The sequence below is a fragment of the Schistocerca cancellata genome, chromosome 2 (assembly GCF_023864275.1).
Source record: "Schistocerca cancellata isolate TAMUIC-IGC-003103 chromosome 2, iqSchCanc2.1, whole genome shotgun sequence".
NCBI lineage: Eukaryota > Metazoa > Arthropoda > Insecta > Orthoptera > Acrididae > Schistocerca > Schistocerca cancellata.
In genome coordinates, this window is record NC_064627.1 from 421,749,960 (window position 1) to 421,772,296 (window position 22,337).

Consider the following 22,337-nt stretch of genomic DNA (forward strand, 5'->3'; position numbering starts at 1 on the left):
TTGTTTCAAATTGTATCGAGTGGATGGATGTGTATGGGTATGGAGACATCATCATGAATCCATGGGCCCTGCCTGTCAGCAGGGGATTGTTCGAGCTGGTGGATGCCCTGTAATGGTGTGGGGTGTGTGGAGTTAGAGAGATATGGGACCTCTGATACACCTAGGTACAAGTCTGACTGGTTACATTTATGTAAGCGTCCTGTCTGATCCCCTGCATCCATTCATGTCTGTTGTGCATTCCGAAGGACTTGGACAATTTTGGCGGGACAATGGGACGGGACAATTTTGGCGGGACAATGGGACGGGACAATTTTGGCGGGACAATGGGACGGGACAATTTTGGCGGGACAATGGGACGGGACAATTTTGGCGGGACAATGGGACAGGACAATTTTGGCGGGACAATGGGACAGGACAATTTTGGCGGGACAATGGGACAGGACAATTTTGGCGGGACAATGGGACACCCCACTCGTCCAGAATTGCTACATGGTGGCTCCTGGAACACTCTTCTGAGTTTAAACACTTCTGCGGGCCACCAAATTCCCCAAACATGATCGTCATTGAGCATATCTGGGATGCCTTGCAACATGCTTTTCAGACTCCACCCCTTTGTAGTCTTATGGATTTACGGATGACCCCCCCCCCCCTCCTTCCCCCGTTGAGGCCATGCCATGCCATGTCGTGTTGCAGCACTTCTTCATGCTTGCAGGGGCCTTACATGATAGGCAGGTGTACCAGCTTCTTTGACTCTTGAGTGTATTTCTAGAATTCTTTATGTTGGAAGCACTTCAGAAGGTGCATCATGCATCACTTGTTGCTCTGCAACCAGTACTATTTAGAGAGAGAGAGGGAGAGAACATTTTATCACTTTATTTGAAAACTACAAAATTGAGTAAATAACATTAATCGTATCAAAACGCATGTTTTGTATGTCTGGTAAAATGCTGTAAAGGCTAATATACTTTGCTTACTAGTAATAGTTGTTTCTGAAATTTCTGTACATAAAATTTAAGGTCTTGTCAAAGTTAGTAAGAATATTTTTCTATACCAAGTAAGAATGCAATATTCCAAAGTAATATGAAGTAGGTGTTTAATGATTTTTTTCAAAGCAAAAGGAGGTCAGTGAGAAGGAAATCTGTGGTGGCCTTGTCATTGGAAACAGTCTGTCTGAAACACTCTAAAGAAACCGTAGACATTGAAATTAATGAACTGGTATTCAAAACTATCTCCTGAAGAAGTTTTACTGTCAGCTGTAGTTTTTTGTTTCGTACCCACATTGATATTATCTTCTTTGCTGTTTCCCAGAAGCTGCGTCTTTTAGATAAATTAGGAAAAGACTGAGTAAGAAAAAGGACTCTAAAATGTAGCATTATGCAAATTGTCAGGCTCTGTAGTTGAATGACTCGAGAAAAACTGGTTTTGACTATATGACAAAGCATGCCCCCCCCCACCTCTATCCCCTCCAACTTCTCCTTCACCACTCACACATACAGTTATATAATCATAAACTTTTGGTACCAGACTCTTTAATCTGCCAAAATGAAAGAAAGGGTTCGAGGATGGTGCTCTAATCATACATTTAGTCAACCTAGAAATGAAGATAATGGAAAACAGCACAATAGTATTAAAGAGAAATAATAGTTTCAATTGGGGAGGATTGACTAATGTTTTAATTTATAAACTCAGTTTTCCTATTGTTGATCATAATTTGGTGTATGTACGGTAAGAACAATATTTTAGAGAAACCTCCAAGCGAAATAGTGCAGTTCCTATATAAGTTAAGTGAAAAATGGAATTAATAAATTATAAGTAACATACGTCGTCACAGGTTAGTGAATTAGTAGTTTCACACACTTGTCAGATAGTCGTGTGGTGGAAGGTACTACTTCCTGAATTGTCTGAGTAATGAGAATGAGACTGGTTTAGTTTGGAGAATTGTACAGTTATTGGCATCCACTTCAGACAGATACTTTAAGAAAGTAATATTATTTTTGTTCTCTGAACTTGAGTGAGTGGAAGACTCTTTGGAAGTGCAGTTGACTCCATTGTCATGGATACTGAGCCTGTGACAGTGCTGTAATCTACTTAAAGCAGTTGCATTACAGCTTCTGAATAATACACCATTTATTATTTTTTTTTTTTTTTTTAAATATAAAATAGTATCCATAACTTGTTTGCTTGGGGTTCAGTTCAAGGATTTCACTCTCCAGGATATGTTCAGTTTGTGATGTATTGTGAATAAGACGAAGTTGAAGTGAAAAAATATACCTGTACGAAACCCGTTAATGGTAGCAAGTTTGCTAAAAATATGATTTTAAGCACATCATTAGATTGAAAACTGAAGTGCTCATCAGAAAGTATGTGTCAATGTCTTTTCTGCCAAACAAAGGGAGTCGCTCAGTGAAAATGATGCCTTTTTGGCAGAATAGTAAATATGTGTGTTTGCTTTGGGTAATTTTGTGGCGCGCTATTCAGCAATTTATCACTATTATTGTTGGCTACGTGGTGAAGTGGAGAGTTCATTATTACTCCTTGTGCATGTATGAATATTATATTGTCATTGAATCCTGAGTGCTTGCAGTTTCACCCAGTTTTAAACTATTTGTAGAATATTAAGCCAAAACTATCAAATATTTTCAATTTTTTTCTACATTCAAGGCACTCAGTAGGATTTGACAGACATTGTGCTTTCCCTTAGGAACTGATAATTACTGCACGAGTGTTGTTGTCTTATAGATGAGCATGGTTGCCAGAATTGCATGATATGGTAACCTTACTTTGAGGTATTTAATTGTTCTGTTTCGTATAAAATTGTATTTCATATGGTTAAACTTGTATTGAAGGAACTTTCACCTGGTATAAGTTGACTTATTTTTGTTTGGTACCAGGTTGAAGTTACCTATGGTAGAGAGGTAAGTGTGAATTATGAGTTTATCTGGTGTAGTGTGTGTGGTGGTAGTTTTACTTCGTTATCTGTTTTATTTGACTATTGTTGTAGCAATGTTGTGATCAGTTAGCACCTCAGTTGGAGATTAGAAGTTCAGAAAAGATGTTTTATGTAGTTAGCTCTTGATTTTGGCCTGAAAATTTTAATTTACTTTTCTCTTTTCCCGGCATGCCTTTTTGTTAAATTACTGCAATTTTCGGAAGGAAAGGTAGCTCGTCGTGGCTGAAATTGGGTCTTTGTTGTGTGTTTATAGATTACGATTACGAGTATTACGGTTATTCGGATTATCGAGGCGGCTACAGTGATCCGTATTACGATGACTATTATCGTTATGAGGATTACTATTTCGATTACCCGCCGCCGCCACCACCTGCCAGAGGGAGGGGCAGACCGCCTCAGCCGGTGGGTCGAACCGTTTGATTCGTTAACGTTGCTAGCTAGCTCTGACTGTGGCACTGTGTCTTTTGTCTGTTGTTTCATTTTTTTCCCTCCTCCCTGAAAACCGAGTCCACAATTTGAGTCCAGAACCATGTCCTTTTTCTCTATTTACAATGAGTACAGTCTCAGATAAAAAGCTGACTTCCCTACCAAAGACACAGTATCACTTTCAAGTAGCTTATCATATCTGAGCCACTGATATAGGCTTCAAAAATTTCTTTCCAATATTTAAATTTAGCCGGGAAAAGGATGCTCTTGATACCTGAGGTTTTGTAGGGAAATACGTATTGTAGTTATGAAGAGCGGTATGTGTGTGCCTGTATTGGCTCAGATATGGTAATCTCATTTTCTTGCTGTTTAGTTGCAGGGTTATCCAAAAGGTCAAGGGATGGGTTCCGGGGCACATGACTGCTGTAAATGGACAACTAACTTTTCCTCACTTAATTACGCACTTTGTTTCTGTTCTGTAAAAAGGTACTGAAATTCGTGGTAATTTTTTCAGGATAAGTCAACGATTAACTTAGTTGCAGGCTGAATTGTCTGCAGATATTACATTGTCTCCATATTCCCTCTCTGGTTCATAAACAAGAAAATTACGCAGATTCTTAATGAAAAGTATATTATTGTTGCTTATTTGGGCTGTTGAGGAAAGGTTAGATTACTTTTTGCAGATTTGTAGCTACTTACCTTGTGCACATACACAAAATGCATAATGCTGACAAAGTTCCATACATTTCTCTGGCTTTCAGCTTTAGTTGATGTGCTTTCTGCTTTTTGCTGCTTTTAGATGCTTCAGCATTTAGTTAAGTGGCAGTAGATGCTTTGGCTTCCCTTCCTATTCCCTAAACTTCTAAGTCTCTCATTTTGGATAACCCTGCTATTTGCTCATAAATTAAGATATTTCACATATCGTAAAATTTATCAGCCAAATACTGGCAGCACATACCACTTAAGCATTTGTATTGAACTAGTGTACAACATACTGGAACAGTGAAATTTAAATGCCTTGGACTCAATTGTAACAGTAATTTGTAAACGTATGGTTGGTGTGTGTTGAAAATGTTGACAGATGGTGATTTGAAGAGTGTGAATTACGGATGAACATGTTCGAAATAAATTCTGTGAAGTAATGTTTATCAGTTTATATCTGGAAGTTACGTGCACAGTTCCTTTAGAATAGTGGGGACATTACTCAATTGAAAAACCCCTTTAATGTCAAATGTACAGTATTAAAATGGCCAGTTCATTGTTTCTAAATATTGCAGATTAAATGATTGGCACTGACTGACATTCCATACGTGCTTTTCAATTAGTGTCAGTCTTTGCATTGTGTAGCTCAAGAGGGAAGGGGCAGAAAATTTATATCCTAGAAATTCTTATTAAACAGCTGTATCTAAGTTCAAATTTTTTACCCAGTAAGTTCCTGTATTTATTAACAGTGATTTCTGTAAGATAGGTTTTTTATGAGAAAAGCTTTTCTTATAATACTAACTAAAATTCTGTTTCTCCCCCTCCCCCCCCTTTTCCTCTTTCAATCTTGCCTTCATTAACAGTCACTATTATTTTTCCACCTGCCCCTTACTGCCAGTAATCCTCGTTTTTTCAGTCTTGCTGTCAGCAAGCCGTCTAGCCCTGCTCCTCTTGCTGTCAGTGAGCCTCGCTGCCTGCCACCTGAACCCCAACCCTTACTGCCAGCATGGGCTGCTCCCTCCCTCCTTTGTCAATTCCAGCAAACTGCTGCCCCACTGTCACTGAACCTGATCCTCTACTGTACCCAGCTGTTTCATGTCATTTGCTTCCACCTTGTGCTGGTAGCCAGTATTCTTCTGTGCTAATTCATTGGTGAGTAATCTTTAGTCTGCAACTTCCCTAATTTAAACCATTTTTTCCTAGTCCTTCCTACCCTCTCACTATACTATTTCATGTCACCACTCCTGTTCATCCAAGTGTGTCCCCAAGCTTCCACTTATGTGGTTATCACAATCTGATAGTGAACATCAGTTACTTCTGTGGTGCGAATTTTTAAGTTCGTCAGTTGATTGAAGTGAGATAACCCTGGGTGTGTTTGAATTATAAATTAAAAGTATTTTGGACAGTAAAGGAAGGGCCATTTAGTAGCAACTCACAAATAAATAAATTTGCTGGATAACAAAGGATGTGATGTACATATGCTAATACATGTTCCATCTTTTAATTTCTCCCATTAAAGGGCCTTTTGTGTTTCTCAATTTGCATGTCTGACACACAATTGTTCCTGTTGTGGACGATATTAACTATTCACTTAGCTTTGGCTCAGATTTTGGTTTTTATTTATGACTTTCATGTATTTCCAACATTTAAAGTACATTATCCAGTAACATTTCAATGGATGTTTTGCTTGTCAGAATTTTCAAATAGAATGTGGCCTTCTGTTAAAGCATTTTCATTTCTGTGCTGCAGAAACCTGGAACATTGTTGTCAATGCTCTTAGTCTTGAAGCTTCCAGACTCTTGCTAATGATTGTCTTACTTCAAAAATGTGTTTATTGAAAAATGTTTATTGAAAATCTCTTTCCTCCATATTCCATTGTGTTAGATTATTACACTTGGTGATCAATTCCTGGATGACGATTAATTAACAATGAGTAAATAATTCTGTGTTGCAACATAGAGAGATCCATAATAAATAATTCACTGTTGCCTTACATTCTTATCTGTACCTCTTTTACCAAATCGCAGCTGCTACTGTCACTAAATTTCTCCCTCCCTCTCAGTGTGCGTGCGTGCGCACACGGGTGCGCCCACATATCACAGTGTTTCACTTACTCATGAATTAACATTTATTATTAGAAAACACGAGAATATTTATTTTGAGTACTGCTCTGAACTGCTCAGTGATTGTTAGTTTTCACCAGTTGATGATATTCAACAGTTCATAATTTGAATAGAGGTATTGATATGTCTATAAAAGTTTCTCAAGTTCCATAGCTGCCATTAAGGTGAGTTACAAAGTTGTTGAGCAGGAATCTGTGCACGGTGTACTTTTCTTTATAGATCAGTTTTTATTGTTGGCAGCACTTTTCATAACAGCAAAACTTGGTTATCTATCTCGATATTTTTAGGAGCAGCACATTTAAGAAAGATTACTTTAGATTATGTTGGTTTTAGTACTGGTTTTATTGTGTAAGTACTTTATTTCTATATTCACAGTATGAAATTCAATTATTTGAACATTATGTTGATTTCAGGTGGCTGGCATGACCTCTTGGTTTCGGAATCTGACGTATGGTGTTTCAGCAGGCTGGTCGTGGGCGTGGAGTCGTGGCGCGTGGCCGGGCAGGTGGGCCCCCGGGACGTGGGGGAACCCGTGGGGCTTCTCGCAACGCGGTATCCGGGGTGGCAACACGTGGGGGGTCACGGGCAGCCGTACGTGGGGCGGCGCGCGCCAAGGGAAGTTTACCAGGTGAGGACGGTAAGTATCAACACTTTCACAACTATTTCTTTAAAAGTGTGGTACACAATCTTATATTTGGCATGACAGAATTCGGCATATTAGTAGGATTTTAGCAGGCTATGACAAAAGTGACGTGTCACTTTGAATTCACCTCAGTAACTTAGTGTTCTTTCGTAGTTACTCTCATAGTACTTGCCGTCCTCCATATATTTATCACTGGAATAGCTCTAGGAAATAATGAATCTATCTGATATCATTCTAATACATCGATAATCATTGGGAACCATCACTACACATTTCTTCATTTCATTTCATGAGACGTCTTACACAATTTCAAGGTGGACATGTTTTGTATGTGATAGGAAACTAAGTGATTTGTCACATGACAGAATTGCCTGTTTTTAGTACATATGCTACATAAAGAGCATGGACTTTAGCACTTGTTCCACTGTCCAGTTTAACAGCAAGTAAATTTTTTAAAATTTCTATTTACTTCTTGGGCATCAAAGATGGATGACTGCAATTGAGCTTTGATGCAATGACATGTTAAGTCTTAGGTTTTTGAATGGAAGTTTTGAAATAAATGTTATAGAAGTGGAAAATTTGAACCTTTCCTGGTTGTTTTGTGTGCTAGTGCGATACAACTCCTGTAAACTACTTTCAGGGAAAGATATCAGTGAACTGGAGAACTCTTTGAAAGTTGCTGATTGTACTTCAAGAATATGAATGCAGTAAGTTCTCTAGGCAAACTCTGAAACCGAATAATCAAGGTTTTTCGAATAATTTGTGATGGTATCCGAATAGTAATTATGTGTCGGGAATAGGAAAAAATATACATTACATGACAAAAAAGAAAAGAAAAAAAAAAAAGACGTAGCCACAAGACTTGGTCAGATAACGATGTAACTTTGTACAGATACATTCAAGCAGTAGATGTGTAATTGATAGTTGCAATTCTCTTTGATAGGCAGAACAGCCACCAGATTGCATTAGTGTAGATTGTGTTTAATGTTGATACCAGGCCTATTGAAGTGCATTAGCGTTACCAGCACCTGGCAGTGTTTGTAAGTGGTTTCATTAGTATCCATGTGACTGGCTGGTGAGTCATGCAGTGTCCAGGTTTGCGGGGAATTCAGATATGACAACCACATCTGGCCACGACAAGGGCAGATTACTATATTGTGCACCAAGCACATCCTAATCCCTACACATCAGCGCCTGCTGTCAGAGGACAAATATGGACTACATAAAACATTTTGTCACCCCGCACTATTGATCGGAGACGGGCACCAGCAGCAGCAACAGCTGGACTTATGAATTATTGTCCCACCCGTAGGCTGTGTTTAAATAAGACACCACAATGGTTCGAGTGGTGCCATGATCAGGAAGCATGGACATGATGGCGAATGGCAGAGTGTCACAGTTCTTCACTGCCCTGGATGGCCATTGTTGGTGAGCACTGGCAACCTAGGTAGGAGTCCCATTTTTCCAGTGTTTCGGAGAGCCACAATGGTGGTACTCCTGCTGTCATGATGGTGGGAGACATAAAGTATGGCTCAGGGAACTTGTGTATTAAAGAATATGTCCCTGGAGAAGTAGTGAGTCGTTTTTCAGCTTCTTCATGAGAGCCATAAAAAGGTAAACAGCAGTGAAAGAGTAAATTCCTCAGATCCCTTTTCTTGTAATCTTGACGACCTAGAATGCACGGGTTCTGGTGTATTTGTCCTGGTGTATAAATAAAATCTGCTGGTTTCATCTGTGGTTCATTACATCTGGTTTTGTCTGCAATAGATCTCATTGCATCTCCTGTTAAAAAACAGGAGAAGTAAAAGAACACTGGAATTTTGTCCTAATCCACACTCGTGTCCCGAAGTTGAATCTTCAAACAAGACACAAAAATAATTTTCCTTTCAGTCAAACGTGTCTCACTGAAGCATATTCTTTTTTCAAAGATTTCACTCTTACTGTCACAAATTTTAGCTTCGGAACTAGACAGGCGGACATGTTCACCATATTATGTACATGGCTCAGGACTCTCTCTTAGAGACACTTAGACCCACTTAGAGATTCTGTCAGAAACACCACTATCATCCCCATCAAAGAGTTCATTCTCGCTGTTGCTTCTTGTTGGATCTGCATTATTTTTTTCCTGTGTACACTCACAATGGCATGCCATTTTCTCAGTATAAACTGAAGATCATAACAACAACATTAATAAGATCACAGCAGCACACATACACAGGTTGGATGTGGGATAGGCACTAAGGACTCGGAACCGGAATTCGGCCACCTGGCAACAAAGTGCCTTGTACGTTACACGTCTAGAGCATGTGGGTAACCAAGTGGCAGGACATACGTCGAGAGCACACAGGGGCCGCCTAGGCGACATGCGTCACCACACTGGAATGCCTGTTAGGAGGAATAATTGCTTGCATAAACATGTTAAGAATACTAGGGATTGGTGGCAACATCACGTTTTACACATCTAGAGCAGACAGTATTAAGAGTGACATTATAAACTTGATTTAATTACAGGTAGTTTCATTAAATCATTTGAGAATTTTGAATCAATTGCTCTGATGTACTCCCTTTTTGAGTAACTAGTGGTTGAGGTGCTGTAAGAACATTGGATTATGCTGTAGATAATTTTTTATGTGAACTAGAAACGTTGTTGCATGCTTCAGTCTATAATCAGCATTTATGCACTGACATTTGTAACATTTTTCACAAGGAATGGATTAAAAAAGAAAGACCATATATCACTTGTCTGATACAACTTACGGGGCATCAAAGGTGCTGGTGTTGACACGGAAGTTGTGCCATAGCCAAGGATAGGAGGAGGACTGCAGGTACACTCCGTTCCAAAATGTTATTAATATGCTACACTCGTGTTATCAGAAGTAACATATTTCTTACTGCTAGTGCTTCTTTTTCTGCATACATCCCAAGGCCCTAAGTTGTATTTTGATCAACTGCATTGAAGTATTGGGTGTATTAAAACCTTTCAAAGCTCCTGCTCCGTTAGCGCGTCACAGTGCCACTGTATTTGGTGTTTTAAAAATTTGTAAATTTTCACATAGCTTTCCACATTACTTCTTTTGTGGAGCTTGTGTAAATTCTTTCAGAGTTTTCATCTACAGATTTTTGATACTTGTTGCAGATGTTTTTTGTCCAGTTGGAAAAATAATGCCATTGCCCTCCACAGATCCATCCTTTGTACAATAGTTATTGGGTTCCTTGATATTCTGGTGATGGCATTAATGTTACTCTTTCTAGGGTTCACACCTATGAAAGTGCTCCCGATACTAGTCATAAATTTTAATGAATATTTTCTACCAGTCAGAACTTCACACAGTATACTTACAGGGTGTTTCAAAAATGACCGGTATATTTGAAACGGCAATAAAAACTAAACGAGCAGCGATAGAAATACACCGTTTGTTGCAATATGCTTGGGACAACAGTACACTTTCAGGCAGACAAACTTTCGAAATTACAGTAGTTTCAATTTTCAACAACAGATGGCGCTGCGGTCTGGAAAACTCTATAGTACAATATTTTCCACATATCCACCATGCGTAGCAATAATATGGCGTAGTCTCTGAATGAAATTACCCGAAACCTTTGACAACGTGTCTGGCGGAATGGCTTCACATGCAGATGAGATGTACTGCTTCAGCTGTTCAATTGTTTCTGGATTCTGGCGGTACACCTGGTCTTTCAAGTGTCCCCACAGAAAGAAGTCACAGGGGTTCATGTCTGGCGAATAGGGTGGCCAATCCACGCCGCCTCCTGTATGTTTCGGATAGCCCAAAGCAATCACACGATCATCAAAATATTCATTCAGGAAATTAAAGACGTCGGCCGTGCGATGTGGCCGGGCACCATCTTGCATAAACCACGAGGTGTTCGCAGTGTCGTCTAAGGCAGTTTGTACCGCCACAAATTCACGAAGAATGTCCAGATAGCGTGATGCAGTAATCGTTTCGGATCTGAAAAATGGGCCAATGATTCCTTTGGAAGAAATGGCGGCCCAGACCAGTACTTTTTGAGGATGCGGGGACGATGGGACTGCAACATGGGGCTTTTCGGTTCCCCATATGCGCCAGTTCTGTTTATTGACGAAGCCGTCCAGGTAAAAGTAAGCTTCGTCAGTAAACCAAATGCTGCCCAAATGCATATCGCCGTCATCAATCCTGTGCACTATATCGTTAGCGAATGTCTCTCATGCAGCAATGGTAGCGGCGCTGAGGGGTTGCCGCGTTTGAATTTTGTATGGGTAGAGGTGTAAACTCTGGCGCATGAGACGATACATGGACTTTGGCGTCATTTGGACCGCAGCTGCAACACGGCGAACGGAAACCCGAGGCCGCTGTTGGATCACCTGCTGCACTAGCTGCGCGTTGCCCTCTGTGGTTGCCGTACGCGGTCGCCCTACCTTTCCAGCACGTTCATCCGTCACATTCCCAGTCCGTTGAAATTTTTCAAACAGATCCTTTATTGTATCGCTTTTCGGTCCTTTGGTTACATTAAACCTCCGTTGAAAACTTCGTCTTGTTGCAACAACACTGTGTTCTAGGCGGTGGAATTCCAACACCAGAAAAATCCTCTGTTCTAAGGAATAAACCATGTTGTCTACAGCACACTTGCACGTTGTGAACACCACACGCTTACAGCAGAAAGACGACGTACAGAATGGCACACCCACAGACTGCGTTGTCTTCTATATCTTTCACATCACTTGCAGCGCCATCTGTTGTTGAAAATTGTAACTACTGTAATTTCGAAAGTTTGTCCGCCTGAAAATGTACTGTTGTCCCAAGCATATTGCAACAAACGGTGTATTTCTATCGCTGCTCGTTTAGTTTTTATTGCCGTTTCAAATATACCGGTCATTTTTGAAACACCCTGTATCAGACCAGGGCCAGTTCGAGAAAATGTATCCTTCACAAGGCACATATCATTTGATGCCCCCCGCCCTCTCCAATGTAAGTTATCTTTTCTTATGCCATTCATAAGACCTTTTATAAAACAAATCTGTATGTAGTGGTTGTGGAAGTAAGTTGTTTTTCCTTTAAAGTAAGCATGACATAGACACTCATGTGTAACAAATAAATTTCAAAATCTTACTCAAGTGCTAGATATCTAGGGGTCAGAATTTTTTAACCTTAAAAGAGGGTTTACCTTAAGTCGAGATGTTGATAGAAAGCAAACCTTTTCCAGAACTCTTTGCCTGTATTGACATGAATTACACCGACACACACAATTTACACAATAACAACAGTAAAACAAGGAGATACCTACCCTACACACTATACTATAATTGCAACTTTTTTTGTAGCACTAATACAGTAGTCAAAGATGTAGTTTCCTAGCACACTACAAAATTAAAACATCCACAAAATACTTACACAATTACAGTAATATAATAAATTGAGTTACTCTTCCTATATTCGAAACACATTTACACAACTTTCACAGTGTCTCATTTTTTTGAAATACCTGCAATCAAAAATGGTAGTCTGCTTTTTAGCACTGTTGGATTTTAGGTTCAAAATGTCCATCTCCAATCGATTTACTATGTCTATAACAGGGTTGTCCACTTTACATGATGTGACCCAACAATGTGTGCTGGCAATAGCTTCACTGAATGATGATGATTTGCATTACTTCATCCCTTACATCATCGTCTTCTTTGATACCTTCATCATTCTGCTTTCCTTCTTCTTCGCATGATTTCCTCAACATCTCAGATGCATGTAGTGATGGCATCATCATCATCACAAGCCACAAATTCATCAAAAGTGATGGGTAAATTGTTAGATACCTGCACCCAGTCATGCATGTCCACTACTGCTTCATCACTGTCTTTGTCGTGTGGGATCATTTCATTAAATCCAGCCGTATGAAAGCAATTTGAGGTGGTTTCCTTAGTTACCATTTTCCAAGCTCCTGTGAGCATATGCATTGCTTGCAGGATGTTCAATTTAAGCACGTCATTCCTATCAATAAAGGCAAGAGTCTTAAGGACAAGAGCTTTCCGATACTTGCTTTTCAGGCTGCGAAGAATCCCTAGATCTGTGGGCTGGAGCCTGCTAGTGCAATTTGCAAGAAAGAAATGGGCTTTCACATTCCGCAGAAATGTCTGCTGGATGAGCAGGACACTTGTCCATAAAGAGAACAGCCTTCCTGTTTCTAGCACCCACTCGCTCATCAAAAGCTTGCAAGAACTTTGTGAACAATTCGTATTTGAAAAATTGCAAATTTGCACATAATAAAATATACCTTAACATTCATTACTTGAAACTACGGTGGCAGCTAGTGGCATTTTTTGGAACTTCTTAGGCTTTGCACCCAAATGTAAACTGCAGGCAGTTTTTTGGGTTCCTAAAACCGGAAAAAAAGTGTGGCATGCATTCGGGCCGCAAAAGCCACTATTGTGTTGTTTTCAATATTTAATATTTCCAATGCTGGAAAGCGTTTCTGAAGAAGAGAAATTTGTTAACATCGAGTATAGATTTAAGTGTCAGGAAGTCATTTCTGAAAGTATTTGTATGAAGTGTAGCCATGTATGGAAGTGAAACATTGACGATAAATAGTTTGTACAAGAAGAGAATAGAAGCTTTCGAAATGTGGTGCTACAGAAGAATGCTGAAGATTAGATGGGTAGATCACACAAATAATGAGAAAGTATTGAATAGGATTGGGAAGAAGAGAAGTTTATGGCACAACTTGACTAGAAGAAGGGATCGGTTGGTAGGACATGTGTTGAGGCATCAAGGGATCACCAATTTAGTATTGGAGGGCAGCGTGGAGGGTAAAAATCGTAGAGGGAGACCAAGAGATGAATACACTAAGCAGATTCAGAAGGATGTAGGTTGTTGTAGGTGCTGGGAGATGAAGAAGCTTGCACAGGATAGAGTAGCATGGAGAGCTGCATCAAACCAGTCTCAGGACTGAAAACAACAACAACAACAACCAATGCGGGTTTTGCCATAATACGAATTACGTTAAATCAAATATAAAATTGCATTGCACTTACGGAATAATTTTCGGGACTTGAAATTTCTTCCATTAAATGCAGGTTTACGCTAAATCGAGGTCACGCAAAATTGGAGTTATATTGTAATTCCCTTACATTAGGGTAATTTGTGAGCTCTTTAAAAGCATTTTTTTAGTGCGGAAAAATGGTTATTCTACGTACAGAGTTTATCATAATTAAAGGTTAAAACTGACACATGGGAAAGTATATGATAATAGAAGCAAAAACATTCCACTAAAGATGGGTCCGCATACAATTTGTCTGGGAGATGATCAATAATATGTGGTTACAAACTGCCACTGACTTCAGTATGTATTGTCATAGTTAGTACAAATATATTTGAAATGTAAACGTAAGTCCTAATGTAATTCGACTCAATTTTCACCCCAGGTGTACCATACCTTGTGCAACCTGTGCAGTGTTAGGTAATGTGGTACATGCATGATAGGCCGTAGGTGCATTTTACTGCTGGTGTAAGACAGATAGCGAACATGCCAGTATGATCTGATATCTGATATGACTGACTGAGCACAGCCTGTACCTTGGCATGTGAGGTCATTCTCAGGTATTTCCTGTGTCGAGTCATCTCAGAATTGAAGTGCACAACACTTTCGTTAATACAGTTGAAAAAGTGGAGCAGCGAATAGTGCAATCTCATCCAGATCTACAAGATGATACAGATGCATTTGAAAGAATTTGTAGCTTAATGCAGGAAAGGGTGCAGCATTGAGTCCAAGTCCAAATGTGAGGACGCAGAATACCTCCTTCACAGCAATTTGTCGCATTTAATGTGCTGTAGTAATAGTATGTTTGCTATTAACGTGGGCCATGGGTGAAATTTTAGCCCATATAGATGTAGGCTTAATCAGAGTTTATATCCTGAATGTGATTGTACAAACTACCGTGGATGGACAAAAATATGGAAACACCGGAAGAAATGCATGCTTGAACAAAAATGCAGATACTAGCAGACTGCAGGTGGTGCTGTTTTTTGACCACAGATGGCGTGTGTGCAATGCCCTCAACAAGTTTCAAGTGTCAGTCATTTTCAGAACGGTGTTCATTTTCAGAACGGTGTTCGTTTTCAGAACGGTGTTCGTTTTCAGAACGGTGTTCGTTTTCAGAGCGGTGTTCGTTTTCAGAGCGGTGTTCGTTTTCAGAGCGGTGTTCGTTTTCAGAACGGTGTTCTGTGTAGTTCAGAGTACGTAATTTTAGAGCTAAGTGAATACAAATGTGGACAAATATTTGGTGCTCATATGGTGGGTGGTTCCCTAAACAAGGTAGCTTTTCGTGTTTCAAGCGCTGACGTATCAAAGATACATACTGCTTACACAGAAAGAGGAAAAGATAATCTACCAAGTAACAACATGGACAAAAGTGTATATTGAATAATTGTGATAGGCAGTCATTGAGATATAAGAGAAGAGGACAGGAAAACGGTTGCCGAAGTCACTACAGAACTGAGTGTCACTTATGAACTTTGTCTGCACCTGAACAACATGAAAGGAACTCTATAAGCTGGGAATTCCAGGATGAGCTAGAATTCCTAAACTATGCTAAAACATGGTGCTGAAGTCATAAAACCTGGGCTAAAGAGCAATGGGAGAAACTCATCTGGTTAGATGAGTCCTGTCTCACTCTGCTTCCATCTCTGGCTGACTTCACGTCTGGCTTATGCTGTCCCAAACCTATGATGCAGACCGCTTGCTGTCAAGAGAGAACGATGGTGGGGTTTTGGCAGTGATTTAGCAGCCATATAGTGGTGTTCCATGGGCCTCCATGGGTACCCTGCAAGGTTAAGTTACTGTCAAGGATTAATAATAATGATGATGATGATGGAATTTCTTAAGTCACACTTGCAACCCACATCTTCAATTGTGTGATGGATGTATTCCTGTATCTGTCTTCCTTTTCAATTTTACATCTGTTACCCTGTAATACCATGGAAGTTATTCCCTGTTGTCGTAATGGATGTCCTACCATCCTGTTCCTTCTTATCAGGGTTTTCCATATTATGCAGAGAACCTCCTCATTCCTTACCATATCAGTCCACCTAATTTGCAATATCCTTCTGTAGCACCACATCTGAAATGCTTAAGCCTCTCTTCTTTTCCAGTTTTCCCAGAGCCCATGTGTTACTACCATACAATACTGTGCTCTAAACGTACATTCTCAGAAATTCCTTCATCAGATTAAGGTGTGTGTGTGTTTGACACTAGTAGGCATCTCTTGGTCCGGAGAGTCCTTTTGCCAGTGGTTGTCTGCTTATTATGTTGTCCTTGCTCCATCCATCATGAGTTATTTTGCTGCCTAGGTAGCAGAATAACTTCATCTACTTCATGATAATCAATCCTGATGTTTAGTTTCTTACTGTTCTCATTTATGCTGCTTCTAATTACTTTTCATTTATTCTCAATGCATTTGTGCACATTAGACTGTTCATTTCATTCAGAAAATCCTATAATTCTTACTCTTCTACTGATGATAGCAGTGTCATCAGTGAATCTTATCATTGATGTTCTTCCACCTTGAATTTTAATTCCACTCATGGAACCTTACTTTTATTTCCGTCATTGCTTCTTCAATGTATAGATTTAACAGTAGGGGCCAAAGACTACATCCCTGGTTTATACCCTTTTTAACCCCAGCATTTCGTACTTGGTTGTCCACTCATATTATTCCCTCTTGGCTCTTGTACATATTGTATATTACCTGCCTCTCCCTATAGTTTACACCTATTTTCCTAAGAATTTCAAACATCTTGCACCATTTGACACTGTCGAACGCTTTTTCTTTGTCAACAAATCCTATGAATCTGTCCTAATTTTTCTTTAGTCTTGCTTCCATTAACAACCACAGCATCAGAGCTGCCTCTATGGTCCCTTCACCTTTTCTAAGCCAAACTGATCATCATTTAAAAATCCTCAGTTATGTTTGCCATTCTTCTGTATATCATTTTTGTCAGCAACTTGGAAGCATGTGCGGTTAAGCTCATTGTGCAATAATTCTCACACTTGTGGGCTCTTTCAATCTTCGGAATTATTTGGATGATATTTTTCCAAAGTCAGGTGGTTTATCGTACATTCTACACAGCAATGTGAATAATCGTTGTTTCCCCTTCCCTCAATGATTTTAGAAATTCTTATGGAATGTTATCTATCCCTTCTGTCATAATTGATTTTAAGCCTTCCAGAGCTATTTCAAATTCTTATTCTAATTCTAGATCCCCTGTCTCTTCTATATCGACTCTGTTTTTTTCTTCTAACATGTCATCAGACAAGTCCTCCCCCTCACAGAGGCCTTCAATGTATTCTTCCCATCTATGCGCTCTCTGCTCTGCATTTAACATTGGTATTTCCCATTGCATCATAATGTTTGTGCCCTTATTTTTAGTTTCAACGAAGTTTGTTTTGACTTTCCTATGTGCTGAGTCAGTCCTTCTGACAATCATTTCTTTATCGATTTCTTCACATTTTTCAGGTAGCCATTTCACCTTAGCTTCCCTGCATTTCCTATTTATTGCATTCCTCAGTGGCTTGTATTTCTGTATTCCTCAATTTCCCTGAACGTTTTTGTACTGCCTACTTTCATCGAATGACTGAAGTATTTCTTCTGTTAAGAGTGATTTCTTCGCAGTAATCTTCTTTGCACCAACTGTTTTCTTCCCAACTTCTGTGATGGTTTTTCTTAGGGGGTGCCCATTCCTCTGTAGCTGAACTGCCTAATGAGCTATTCCTTGTCACAATATTTAGAGCCTCAATGAACTCCCAAGTTTCCTTAGAATTTCTGTATCCCACTTCTTTGCACATGGTTTCCTCCTGACTAGTCTCTTAAAATTTCAGCCTACTTTTTGTCACTACTAAATTGTGATCTAAGTCTATATCTGCTCCTGGATACACCTTACAATGCAGTATATGATTTCGGAATCTCTGCCTGATCACAATGTAATTAACTAAAATCCAAGTACATCTCCTCCTCTTGTGATTTTTTAACAGCGTATTCACTATTAATAGCTGAAATTCATTGCAGAACTCAATTATTCTTTCTCCTCTCTCATTCCTAGTACCAGGCCCATATTCTCCCATAATACTTTCTTCTGCTCTTTCCCCTACAACCACATTCCAGTCCCCCATGACTATTACATTTTCAATTCCCAGTACTTTCTCTGTCTCTTTATCTTTGGCTTGTGACGTCGCATGTATACTTGCACTATCATTGTCGTGTTGGTTCGCTGAGGATTCTAATTGGAACCACCCTGTCACTGAACTGAACTGTTCACAGTAACTTGCTCTCTGCCCTACCATCCTATTCATAACAAATCCTACTCCCATTACACCATTTTCTGCCGCTGGATATTAATCTGTACTCATCTGACTAGAAATCTTTCTCTTTGATATCACTGACCCCTACTATAACTGGAATGAGCCTTAGCATTTCTAACTTCCCTACCACTTCTGGCATTCCGCGCAATGACTCGTAGAATGTTATCGTTTCATTGGTGATTCAGTCTTTTTCCCATAGTTACCACACCCTTAGCCATGCCCTCCAGACATCCGAGTGGAGTACTAATCTGGAATCGTGTGCCAACGGAGATATCGTCATGACGCTTTTCAATTACAGGCCACATGTCCTGTGGACACAAATTGTGTCTTTAATGTGTGGTTTCCATTGCTTTCTGCATCCTCATCCCGTTGATCATTGCAGATTCTTACTCCCGTAGGGGCAATTTTCCACCCGAAACACAAGAGAGTGCTGTGAACCTGCTCCTCTGCCCTCTTTGATAAGGCCGTTAGCTGAGTAAGTGGTGACTTCTTATGCCAGAAGACTTCAGCTGATGATTTTTATTCAAAATTTAAGCGATGGCAGGGTTTGAACCCAGGACCAAGGACATTTCGACTACTAATCAAAGACGCTATCCCTAGACCACAGGTTCATTGTTATTATATATATATTTTGGCTAATCAGTTTCATCCCATGGTACGTTTGTACCCCAGTGATGATACTGTGTTCAAAGACAAGATTCCATTTCATACAGCTCATATAATCCAGGACTGGTTTTGGGAGTAAGAGGTGGTCTAGAGAAGGGTGAGTGATCGCTGTCCACTTTTATCTTTGTTACCTGTACTTGTAACTATTTTCTGAAAAAATGGTAGGAGATTCCCTTGAACACCGTGTGGGACCTGTATTTATCTATTCAGAGACAGCTGGAAGTAATTTTGAATGCGATTGATTCTGCTACACTGTATTGGGCATGGTGATATTTATTTATTTTTGTTTCCATATTTTTGTCCACGCCTGGTGTGATTTCTGAAGTAAGTGGTAGCATAACCACACATTTGAAGCTGTCTTGCAAACAACTTGTTTGCAGTCTCACATTTACTGCAACTTCCTTGCGTCAAGTATCCACATCGGCTTTTGCTACTAATATTTTGAACCCAGTATACAAATCTTGTAGTTGGGTGCCCCTGGTGGCACCTATCAGCTCTGTGCCTCAAGTGGCCACTTTGGTTGCTTGGGGCTTAAACTGGCCCTGACTCTGATGCCTTGCTTGAAAATATTTGAACTTTATTGTGAAATACAATGAAAATCGAGAAAATTGGAAATGCAGTATATCCTGTTAGTCAATGAGAAGGAAGTGAGTGTCATATGGTGTAGTAAGTAGTAGGCAGGCAATAAAATGGAAAAAATTAATAGACCCATAATATTCTCGTTTTTGGAGTTGATTTTGAGAAAGTGACTGGTATTAATTGGGTAATATAAGGGAAAAGGTAAGTTGCTTAGAGTCTTGGTTCATAAGGGAAATAAATATCGGATGGAAGATAATTTTTGAGTTCAATCTGTAATGCTGATAATGAGGTCAATTTGGGAGAAGGCAACTGGTGTGCCAAAGAGTTTGGACCATTACAAAATAATCAAGTTTCTTACTTCACTTACTTCCTCGTTCTACAGTTACTGCAAGAGTAAAAAGTAATACAGTTTTGAAGTCAATATCTTAGTGCCAAGAATTCTCCATTAAAGCATCTGTTTTTCCCTGTCTTTCAATTCTTTATGTAGTATACTGGCTGATTATAAATTCTTGTATGCAGGTAAGCGCAAATTTGACGGGGGTCACCAGAACCAGGGGGAGTCGAAGCGGCGCTACCAGAGCAGCTGGGGCAACCAGCCCCTTGCCCAGCAACCACTGGGCAATGCGTATGGGGGCATGGCGGGCATGAACGGTGGCGGCTATGGTCCAGCTGCGGATCAACAGTGGTACCAAGACACCTATCCGACTTGGAGCTAAGTGCCTGCCGCCCTGAGGGGCGGCTGAGGCGGCAGCGAGCTGATTTATTGCAATCAGGAAGCGAAGAAGAGAAGTGGTGTGGAATTGATTTGTTGCTCAGATACAATTGCAAAAACCCACTTACACGCAGAAGATAAAAGTGGTCTCCCTTTACTGTTTTGGTAATTTTGCCCCCCTTTATTTTAAACTATTTCTACATTTGTTTAATAGTGTTTAAGAATTTTTGGTTAGTACTCCATAGCCAAATTCCATTACCTAACACCTTGCAATTCGATCTGTGTCTTAACTGTGTAAAGTAGAAAACACTACAAAATTTGGCATTATATGCGTCATATTTCTCCATTGACATAAGATTTTGACCCCCGTCAGTGCCCCACCCCCTAGTTCTGGAGACATTACATCACCGAGGGGGGCTTCTAAATCCGCTGCTACAGAACCCCACTCCGTGTGGGCCCTCGTCTTCGTTTTTGACCCGGCTTTTGTCATTTTGGAACGAGCAAGGCGTGGTTGATGGACTCTTGGGATAAACGTTAAAATTTTGGTTTGTGGTCTAGACTTGGGTTTCTTCTAAAATTTCAAGGAACCTGTAATTAATTTTTAGTTTGTTTTATTACTTTTAAATGTCAGTTGAAAATTATGTACTACTGTAGAATGTTATGACCAATAAATTGAACATCTTTCTCAGAATGTGTGAGCAAAGTTGGACAGTGTGAAAAAAGAGAAAGCTATTTTAAAATGAGTATTTATGACAACATAATGACGGATGATGAGTGGGTTTTTTGATTAGAGAGAACGCCTGAAATCTCTCGATCTCTGCGCGTATGACTGCGTTTTGCTGTGCCTGTGTTTTGAAGGTATGGCACAGTTTTGTAGTTAATTAAAAGATCTATAGTTGTTACAAACTGTGATGAACTCTACAGGCTGTTGGCTTGTTTGTTAGGGTGCTGTTGTCAGTGCTATACCTTCGAGACCTCACTAAGTGATCGCGTGGAGTTTGTTCATGTTCGTATGAAGAGATTGTGTCTTTACGTGCCTGAGTCGAGGGTATGTTACTCTCGGTTCAGGACAATTTTTTTAATATATATGAATATATATTGTATTACTACTGCTACAAAATGTAATTATTTTAGCAGTTAATTGGTAGGAGACACAGATGTCCCTTCGTTTTCTTTTGTGTGGAGTTTGCTGCTCCTACCAAACTAACAGTACATCTGTTTTGAAATTATGTTGTCTATTTTTTATTACAGATGATATGCTTTGCTTGATTTCAAATTTTCAGCTATTTTTTTTTTTAATTTTTGTCACAATATTTGACTGCCTGCAAATTATTTAGTAAGCTGTAGATTTAAAAATTGTAAGAACTGTTGATAGTTATTTTTTTGGGCCAGGAAATAATCAGATTTCTGTGAATTGACCTGATGTAATGAATTCTTACATGTCACAATAAAACAGTTGTATGAAAAGCAAGTTTTTATTTCATAGTCTCAATTGTGATTTATTTCCTTCAAATGTAAGTATTACCTTGAAATAATTTCAGCATATTTTGTTGTTTCTACAAAGTGTGTTTGAGGAATATTCTTGACAGCCAACTCACAAATAATCACACATTTTATTATGAATTTCTTTCCCAGTGTTGTCTGGTTATCTAAAAAGAATTATTAAATCACTTAAGAAGTAAGGCAAACAACTCATCAAATAGTTGAGGCAGTGAGTTTTCAATAGGCTCATAAATAAGATCGAGACTTCCTGTATTTCAGACGAATCCTTCAGAACTAAAAGATACGTGTAACCTTTATGACTACACTGTCCCAGCTTATTACATCTGCCTACACTGCAGCTTGACCTGGGTGAGGGGTTGTGACATCTGGGGTGGATTGAGGGGGAATAGGCAGGCAAGGTGCAGAAAACAAGGGGTGGTGGAATTTCATTGATGGGTGGGACGGGGAGGCAGTGGGCAAAGGAGACAGAAATTTGGCTCTGCTTAGCTTATTCTGGCTGCTAGCATAAAGAGCAGTGCCATGGCATGGAGGAGCAGATAGTGAAAGGTTGGGGAGGGGGGGGGGGGGCACTAGAGAGATAGGTGTGACTGCAAGACATTAGGAGGCTGGGGTCGTGGGGGCAGATGTGGAAGTGGGTGGGAGGCAGGGGCTAGTGAGACAAGATCAGGTGGATAATGGGATCAAAAGGCAAGT

The 22,337-nt window shown here is 39.8% G+C and overlaps 1 protein-coding gene across 8 annotated transcripts in view; it reads left to right on the plus strand.

Annotated features, from left to right (window-relative positions):
- LOC126161881 (heterogeneous nuclear ribonucleoprotein R) overlaps positions 1–21,612 on the plus strand; it is a 113,360-nt gene extending 91,748 nt beyond the window's left edge. For 4 of the 8 annotated variants that reach the window (XM_049918015.1, XM_049918014.1, XM_049918013.1 and 1 more), the window contains exons 9-11: positions 3,204–3,352; positions 6,664–6,838; positions 19,949–21,612. In XM_049918015.1, coding sequence (XP_049773972.1) covers positions 3,204–3,352; positions 6,664–6,838; positions 19,949–20,145 — 521 coding nt within the window. In that variant the 3' untranslated portion in view covers positions 20,146–21,612. Of the gene's footprint in view, positions 1–3,203; positions 3,353–6,614; positions 6,839–19,948 lie in introns of all 8 variants that reach the window. The other 4 variants (XM_049918017.1, XM_049918016.1, XM_049918018.1 and 1 more) reach the window with 4 other exon arrangements.
- The last annotated feature ends 725 nt before the right edge of the window (positions 21,613–22,337 follow it).